General features: G+C 42.0%; 1 protein-coding gene across 1 annotated transcript in view; it reads right to left on the bottom strand.

The window, feature by feature from the left end:
- The window catches only part of Lyst (lysosomal trafficking regulator), a 142,950-nt gene that overhangs the window by 9,321 nt on the left and 124,164 nt on the right, over window positions 1-9,465 (bottom strand). The window contains exons 47-49 of the mRNA XM_013014561.1: window positions 8,756-8,945; window positions 6,789-6,925; window positions 3,505-3,603 (exon numbers count right to left, since the gene is read on the bottom strand). Coding sequence (XP_012870015.1) covers window positions 3,505-3,603; window positions 6,789-6,925; window positions 8,756-8,945 — 426 coding nt within the window. The remainder of the gene's footprint in view (window positions 1-3,504; window positions 3,604-6,788; window positions 6,926-8,755; window positions 8,946-9,465) is intronic.

The following is a 9,465-nucleotide window of genomic DNA, read 5'->3' as shown; positions in this document are numbered from 1 at the left end:
GCTCTACCACTTGAGCTACAGCGCCACTTCCGGTTTTCTGGTGGTTTATTGGAGATAGGAGTCTCACGGTCTTTCTTGCCCGGGCTGGCTTTGAACCGCAATCCTCAGATCTCAGCCTCCTGAGTAGCTAGGATTACAGGCGTGAGCCACCAGCGCCCGGCTAGTTCAAACGTTTTTAACAGGCAAAAATGACATGATCCAATTACATCAGCTTACCTGCTTTTCATTTTGGTCTACTGTCCAGTGTTTGTTCAATAATGCATAATTTATAGCTGAATATTGATATGCAAATGATTTTCATTCATATTTTGTACATCCTTCTATAATTATTTCCTACTTTGATACTGTCTTCAAAATTATTTTAATAGATTAACATTCTATAGTTAGTATATCATAATTTGAGTAACTTTCATTGATACAAATAATACCTTTTTCCATTTTTTCAAATTATAGACAAATTATAGACAGTGCCATACATTTTTCATGTATAAAACTTTTGTTCTTCATATTATTTCTTTAGAGTAATTTCACAGTGTTTCACTGGAAGATCAGTAGATTTATAGTTTTTACTTTTGGTGGTACTGACTTTTTTTTTTTTTGGGTTGGTCGTGGGGGCTGAACTCTGGGCCTGGGCACTGTCCCTCTGTTCTTCAGCTCAAGGCTAGGACCCTACCATTTGAGCCACAGTGCCACTTCTGGCTTTTTTCTGCTTATGTGGTGCTGAGGAATCGAACCCAGGGCCTCATGTATGCAAGGCAAGCACTCTATCACTGAGCCAACGTCCCAGCCCCAGGCGATATTGAGTTTGAACTCAGTTTCACACTTGTTAGGCAGACACTCTACCACTTGAGCTATGCCTCCAGTCCTTTTTGCTCTGGCTATTTTTAGGATAGGTCTTGCTTTCTAAGTCTGTCTGGACCACAATCCCAATTTACATTCCCCACTGTAGTTGGGAGAACAGGTAAATATAACAGCATGAGCTGTTGATTGAGATGGTGGGCCTCAAGATTTTTTTTTTTTTTTTGGCCAGGGCCAGCCTGGAACCTCAATCCTCCTAATCTCTGTATTTAGAGTAGACAGGATTATAGGAATGACCACCAATGCCTGGCCAAACTTATGGTTCTTGATGCTGTGTTTTTCCAAGGTGTCACACCAATTGGTGATATTACTATAGTGTTGGCCACTAGGACCGTGTCACTGTCAACAGTCAGGGCTGACTTTAACTGCTATGTAAGGGCTCTGCTGGCACATGGAGGCTGGAGGCCACACAATCCTGACCCTTGTTTTCTTTGTTGGGCTGTTTAGCATCACAAGTGTTCCAGCATTTCCCTTTCAAAGAAATAAAAAAATGTAAAAAGAATAAAGAACTAACTGCTGTTTATTTGGTTAACAAATCTTAACATTGTATATTACAATTTATTTCTAAATAAATAATGCCTTAAATATGAAGCATATAATGTATATATTGTTCTACTTTCTATCTCTTCTCCCTTTTCAGAAGCACTAACTTTTGTATTTATACTCCTCCGTCTATATTACCACAGTAAACAACAGATCACATTGTTCCTCATGTTTATAAACACTACACATCACTGGTATTGGGGCTTTAACTCAGGGCCTTGTGTTCTTACTTGGCTTTTTCACTTATGGCTGATACTCTTCCACTTGAACCACATCAATAGTACTGGCTTTTTGATGTTTAACTGAAGTTAAGTCTTCAGATTTTGTCTATCTCAGTTGGCTTTGAGCCACAGTCCTTAGATCTCAGCCTCTGAGTAACTAGGATTACAGGTGTGAGCCACTGGAACCTGGATTGAGTTGCTGTTTTTTTTTGGGGGGGGCAGGGGACAGGAGGAGACATAGGGATGCTGTTTAAATAGGAACTGTTAATCTCATGATTACCAACTAGTGATGAAAATCCTTACCAATGAGAAGAAAAAGTCTGCTTTCAGGCAAATGTATTTCTGAGGAGAGTTAAGTAATACAAGCCTTCATTAGCCTACCATGACTTCAAAGCCAAAAGAAGCACACGTGCTGTATGTCAATTATACTAGCTATACCCTTGACCTGCTATATTCAAAGGTATTCTGTGCAGAATTACTCCTGCCTAAAAGCTTAATCTTTTTCTTTTTAAACTTGTACCGCATACTGTGTTGGCATACAACTGAAAATGGAAGAAATGGTGAGAACTAAGAACAAGGCTGTTGGAAATGCAAATGGAAACAAAAAGTACAAGATGAAGCCAGTTTTAAAAAGCTATGGTATGAAATGACTCCTGGTGGAAAGGCTTGCAGGAGGAAGGAAAGAGAACAAGGCGGGCTGAGAAGACTAGACATGTGCACAGGCATGAGTATCATGTATGAGCAGGGATGAACATCCATATTAGGCCTTAGGAGAACAAAGAAGACATTCTGGGCATCCAACTTTTTGGCTTAGGTTCCTCAGCATTCTGTGTACCGCAGCCTGCAGGACCTCACCTCTACTTCTCCTGTGCCTCTCATGTTACATTCTACCCAGAAAATGACTTGCTACCCCAGACTGCCAGCCTTGCTCTTATATTCCAGATTGTCATCACAGCTGGGTCTTCTGCGGAAATGCTGTCTCTTCTCTTCTCCACATAAGGAAGTGATCACTGAAACCCAGCTCCCACACCCTTCCCAAATACCTGACATCTTGTTGGCCCCTCTGCCTGGTGGGAACCTGTCACAGAGCTCATGCTGCCCTCCCCCTGACCTGTGGGAACCTGTCACAGAGTTCATGCTGCCAATCCTGCCCTGTGAGAACCTGTCATTGAACTCATGCTCCCCTTCCCCTTCCTCCCACCCTGTGGGAACCTGTCATAGAGCTCATGCTCCCCTCTGCCCCACTGGAACCTGTCATAGAGAGCCCATGCTCCGCCCCTCTGTGGGAACCTGTCATAGAGCTCATGCCCCCATCAGCCTGCCTTCCTTTCTGTCCTTCCCACATCCCTCCTGGACCACTGATGCCCTGCAGGCTCTCCAGACCTCTCTAGAAAGCTGATGGTCACAGCACACCTGCCTTACATCTGCTAATGGCTCCACAGGCTGAGTGAGAGAAACAATATGATGGTCCCATTTACACCCCAGGGAGGCCCTGGCAAAAGAACCATAACAAGGGTTTCAAAGAAGGAACCAGAGAGTCTCTCCATGCCAGGAATAAGGTTTCACTAGTAAAATATAGTTAACAATGTAACTGAGAAAATTCTTAACTGAAAAATAACCCAGAGAAGATTCTAGATTCCAAAGGTGATCATCCCTTTAACTTGCTGCACATCCTCAACTGTAGCATTGACAGTTGATTGATGGAAGGAATTGGTAAGCTGGAAAAAAAGTGTCATGTGTGTTTTGTTTGTTACCAGACTAGAACTAAATCTGAAGAGTCAGACCTGTGACCTTTCCCTTTTGAAGAGCTGGTGTAGAAAAGACTGAAGTGCAAAGGTTTAGGCTAGTTGCATGCACTACGATGATATTGCTCAGGACCCACCGTGCCACTGGTGAACCTGTTTGTATAGGCTGTGATGACACCACACTTGCTCCCGGTGAACAACTGGCAGCTGTCAGGCACCCAGGCACAACTGGTCACCTTAAAAAAAACAAACAAACAAACTGAAGATTAGCATGAGGAGAAAGCATGGGAAATGCTGCTGCTTTTCTGACAGATATTTAAATTATGACAGGGCCAAATTTTTTCAGGAAACCTCTCACTCAAAACAATTAGGATGGTGCCAAATGTAGCCATAGCATTTTCTGTAATGTTAGGGCGGACATTTAAAGTTGTTTCCAGATTAAAAGGTGTTATAATACATAATGTGTGATTTTGTATGCTGATATGCATGTGTCACTTGTTCCATACAACTTTAACAAAACACTCTGAAATTGACTAAAGCTTATTAACTGTGCATTTGTAATGTTCCACACATTTACTTTTTTTTTCTCCAGTCCTAGGGCTGAACTCAGGGCCTGGGCACTGTCCTTGAGCTTTTTTTGCTTAAGGCAGTCTACCACTTGAGCCATAGTGCCACTTCCGGCCTTTTCTGTTTATTGCTACTGAGGAATCAAACCTAGGGCTTCATGCATGTTAAGTAAACACTCTACCACTAAGCCACATTCCCACCCCACATTTACTTCTTTTTTTTTCCCCCACATGTACTTCTTTAAGACAAGGTTTCATTGTGTATTGGTAAGGTTGGCCTGGAAATTGCAATTCTTCTACATTTACCTCCTGAATGCTGGGATCACATGTGTATGTTACCATGTCTGGCTTTTATTTTTTACTTTTAGCATTTTACTATTTTTATGTTGCTGAAGGAAATCAGGGCACATGTCAGAGGTGTTGCTTCTAACAGTCGTAGAGGTAGAGGAGATGAAGAAAGGTGGTGGCTGTCAGCCATGGACCTCGGTACCTCTTCTGCCCTCTGCACCTAGTCATGTCTCAAGTCTCCTGGTTCAGAGGAAGTAGTTGTCCCTTATAGTTTAAAACTGTCTGGTGGGACCAGCAAATGTGTGTCAGTCTCTGTAATGTTAGAAAATGACTGTCTTTGGTCCTTCCTAACTTAGGCACTTCTAAATCTCACTATACCACCAGGGTCCACTATATTACAACTGTAATTTTTTTTTAGTTTCTTTCTTTACTAGTTCTAAAGGTTTATAAGGATTGATACTTCCTAAGCCTTAGTCTTTCAAAGAGAAAATGTACTTTGAAAAATTTGTAGACTAATACTAATTCTGTCTTGCAATTCCCATATGGATGCCTCAAGCTCTTTTGCAACCTAGTTTACATCACAAAATTTTAATGATCATATTTTTACATACCTTGCTATTTTATCATTCTAAGGGTTATTTCATTATAGCTTATTATTCCCAACTATGCTAAAAATAAACAAAATTAAAATAGACTCTCCCAGAAGGATAATGCAATAAGCTAATGGTTTTCCTGCTGCATTGTTCAAAGTGTCACCTTTCAAGGACGCATACCAGAAAGCAGAGGCTCCGTTCTTGGAATCTGCCTTTAGCTGAATATAGCTAATAATTCAGAATTTTTAATTTCCTACTATTAGTAACAAAAGATGTTCCATAATTAATTTTGAGTCAGAACTGTAGACTGATGATGATGATTTGTCCACATAATCTAAATCTTAGAAGGTAGAGTCTTCATATGCTACATTCCTATATGAATATTCTCCAACTATACAGCAAATTAATGAACAGTGTATTTCAATGGACAAATGAACTGTAGTATTCTGACCCAGTCATTTTCCAGAAGTACTCTCTTACACAATTGTTTACCACAAGAATTGGAACTACCCTTTTTGGCTACAAAGACTTATAAGAGCATTCTCTCAGCTTTTATGACATCTGGGTGCCAAATTTTACATGACAGAAATAATTTTGTAATGTTTAGGTTCTTGTATGATATACATGTATATTTGCATGTGTATATATACTTCAGCCTCTAAAAGGAAATTATGCACTTGTCACAATGTGGACAGACCTAGAGGACACTATGCTGACTGAAACTGCCAGGAACAGAAAGACAAACACTGTGTGATCTTGTCCATATGTGGAAGGGAAGTGCATGGAAGCAGAGAAGAGACCAGTGGGTGCTCTGTCATTCAATGAATACAGATAGAAATTTTTTTTTCTTCACCCTTTCACTAGGGAAGTCAAGATGTTTATAAACCCACAGGTACTGATAACATTAGTGAGTTTTACCTGGTGACAAATCTGTTTATGTTCATATGTTATTCAGATATTATGACAAGTAGAATATATATACTTCACCCCCAGCCCATAAATTCATAACATCTCCAAAAAGGAGACTTACTCTATGTTTTTGCATTTTCATTTACTTTTATAAACTCATTTCCAATTGAGTTATACCGCCAGCTTCGGTGTAATTTATGGTTTTCACTTGCATATGTCTGGACACATATTTCTGCCTGTACAAAAATGCTGTGATTAATATAGGCTGGTATGTTTCAGCCTAAGAAAACATCTAATGTTATTATACTGGCAAGACAGAAATGAATGGTGATGACCTACTGTTTAGCCTAGAGAATGAGGCATTGGTCTCCCAACTCTCTCTGCTCTTGCTGCTAACAGCTCTGCAGAGCTGCTCACTCAGCTTACACAGTGCGCATGTGGACGCATACATATGTGCACGCACATGCTGAGCTAGCAGCAGGTGTTACACAGGTCAAGGAAGTCAAAGAATAGTAAGAAAATCTGAGGAGGACAGACAAGAAGGCTGTTTATTCAGTGCAGAGCCTGTGACAGTCATATATCACTGTGTATCTACCTGCATAGCATTTAGAGTTCATAGGTTTCATGGAAACATTTTCACAACCACTTGGGGAGAAAGTAGTATGAGTACTATCATCTCATTTGGAAGAGGAGGAGAGAGATTGATGAGTTACTGCCAGGAAGGACACGCATAGTGAATGCAGCTCATGAGATGGGAAACCCAGAGTCCTGCTACATCACAGGCTGAACATCTGATCTGTTTAGGAAAAGTGAGGTTACAAGAAACACACTACAGTTACTGAAGATGACCTGTGACAGAGCAAGTGGACACGAGGAAGAAAGCAGTGCTAGCGTCAGCACCAGGTACAGTGATTGCCATGAACACTCAGCAAGGACAGGCAGGTTCAGGGATACTGAAGAGTGGTGGTGGGGAGTGTGAGCCATCAGCCAGACTAGCTAGAGTGCTGGTGTGCAGCTGCTGTTCTCACTCCTTTGTGAAGTACAGAAGTAAATCAACATGATTACCTGGTGCTGTTGTGAACCTTGAATGAAATTGATTGGGGGCTCACTTTGCTTACTCTTCAACCTCAAGATGTTATCGGCATACCCCCAGCTCAGGATGGCAGACCACTGGATGTCAGTGCTGTTCATGCTTCTCACACCTCAAGGAAGAGGAAGGAGGTAGAGTTGTTACTGTGCAGAAGTCACAAGACAGCCAAACAATAGCAGGCTAAATGCTGAAGTGTATATACATTAGAATGCACAGCCATCTTCATCCCCAAGATGCTAACAGGTTGCTAAATGTAGAATCAGACCCTTTTCTATCATCACTGTTGTGACTTGGATTTATCCCAGTCACATTTACAAAAATTCCAATGAAGAAAATTTTATCGCTAAATACTATTTAAATAACAATGGAACTGGGATCCACTCACTTAGAATACAAACTCCCCTCAATGTGAACTGCTGAAGACTTGGGCTGCACATTCTAAGACTTCAGACCCTTAAGATCAAGATTGTGCTAGCACACAGCAGGTGCTCAATTAACCAAGTTTCTCAATAGATTTCCCTGCTTTCAGGAAGAGAAATTCCATAATGTAAATGGTATGCAAGAAGCCTGTCTTTCCAGTGTATAGAGGTTTACTGGAGTCCCAGAGTCGACTCAGTGTGTCAGGGTCTGAGCAAGTGTGTTTGGAGGAATTCAGATCACTGCTTCTAAAGAACTGGTCTGCACTGGGCTTAAGGTTATCGAAACCATCTCAGAAGCTGGTGCAGTGTATCCCACATGGACAGACAAACAAAATAATATAGCAACCTTGTATAACAGATCTCAGTATGCCCACTGCGGCCAATGTCCTGCCTCTCACCTGTCTGCTGAGCCTGGCCCTTGCGCTGTCTCTGTGTGGGCTGTGCTGCGAGCCCACACAAGGACCATTGATACCAGCTGAGTAAGGGGTTACAGCTAAATGGATACTCAGAGTTTAGGATGAGCCAGGCCCTGTGCTAAGCATTTCCACATATTTTCTTTGAATTCTCCCAGTAAATTATCATGGGAGGAGTCCTTTTGCCATTCCCACATTATAGACTGCACACTTTGATGACACAGTGAACAGAGCTAAGGGTGACCTTGGGTACTGGGCTGGGATGCCAGAGGCCTCAAATCACACTAATTTCCCGAACACACTTGGATCCTGACAAATCTTCGTCCATTCTGTGGGGGAGATTGTAGCTAGAAGGTAGCTCTCCAGGGCATACTAGGGGCCCAACTGTAGTGGTAGAAATCAAACAGGATGAGCATTATACCCCACACATTTACAACCCACAATGTTGAGTGTCCCATTCTAGGAAGAGAACAAGGTATGCAGAACAAAGGCAAGAAGGCACCCTGGCTGCAGGCTGGCTTCAGGCAAACATGCCAGCCACTGGACTTGACCGTAAGTGCCTTTGGCCACCCCTCTCAGCTAGCACCAGTGCCTGTGAAACTGCCCATTTGGAAGGGGGCAGGGTTAATGCAAGTGGAAAACAGCCCTAGTTCTTAGTGTCTGGTGACCTTCAGAAGTATAAGGTGCTCCCCTACACACAGTGCTCCTGTGCATGGGCCTGTCCAGGGTAGGAGAAGAACAGGATTGCTCTGATACTCTTCAACTGCTTCATTCTTTCTGTCTTGCCCCATGGTGACCATAGTTCACCACCCCTGTCTATGTGGGCATCGGAGCCTCTCAAGTCATTTCTATCAAGCTGACAATGTTTCATCTTGTGAGCATTACCATGGATTCTCATCTCCTCTAACTCCTCCTTTCACTTTAAGTGATGCTGGAGTTAATTCTCACCATTCATAGACTAGGTTCTAATTCCTACTTTACATTAAGTCACCACAAATTTGAGCAGAGATTTTTCCCTAGAAGGGAAAATCTTAGAAGTCAAACAAAGTATCAGCACACATGTAGATCTCATCGACAATACCCAGAATGACTCCCATCATTTTATTGTACCTTGTTCCTTGCTGTAGGTCATCAGAAGACAGAAATTTCGGGACAAACCACAGATCGCTCTGGTGGGCAGTGCCTGGAGAGAACCAAACCTTTCTCCGTGGGGCTGGCTGAAGCAGACCACAGGCATGGCAGCACTTGGGGAGCCTACATACTCACCCCACTTTAAGCCTTTTATCCAGGACAGAGGGCTCTACAACCAAGGGAAGCAAAAAACATGAGGTTGTTGGGAGTTTTTTAAGCCAGTAAATATAGAATTATTCAAATTTTAAATTCTAAACTACGTAGAGGGCAAGAATTATTTTATAAGTTTTGACTTCCCTTTGCTTAGCATGTAGAACAATGCATTCTTTACTTTTGTTTTTGGTCTATCTCTTTTGTTCAAGGCCTGTGCACTACCACTTTGAGCTACAGCTCCACTTCTGTTTTTTTGGTGCTTAACTGGAGATAAGAGTCTCATGGAGACTTTCAGCCCAGGCTGGCTTCAAACTGTGATCCTCAGATGTCAGCTTCCTGGGTAAATAGGATTACAGGTTTGAGCCACTAGCACCTGATGCCATACTTCATTTTTATTCTATAGTTCTGGCCTTGCTTGCCTGGAAGTGCCCAGTTAATAGTTGAGAACTCTTTGAAACTGAAGCAAAGGAAAAAATTTTGCTAAGCACATTTTCTCTTCAGGCTAGCTGAAATAACTAAAGGTGATGATACGGGAC

This window comes from Dipodomys ordii, unplaced genomic scaffold (assembly GCF_000151885.1).
Source record: "Dipodomys ordii isolate 6190 unplaced genomic scaffold, Dord_2.0 Scaffold24, whole genome shotgun sequence".
Lineage (NCBI taxonomy): Eukaryota > Metazoa > Chordata > Mammalia > Rodentia > Heteromyidae > Dipodomys > Dipodomys ordii.
Note: the sequence above shows the minus strand (reverse complement) of the source record. Positions and strands in the feature narration are given on the sequence as shown.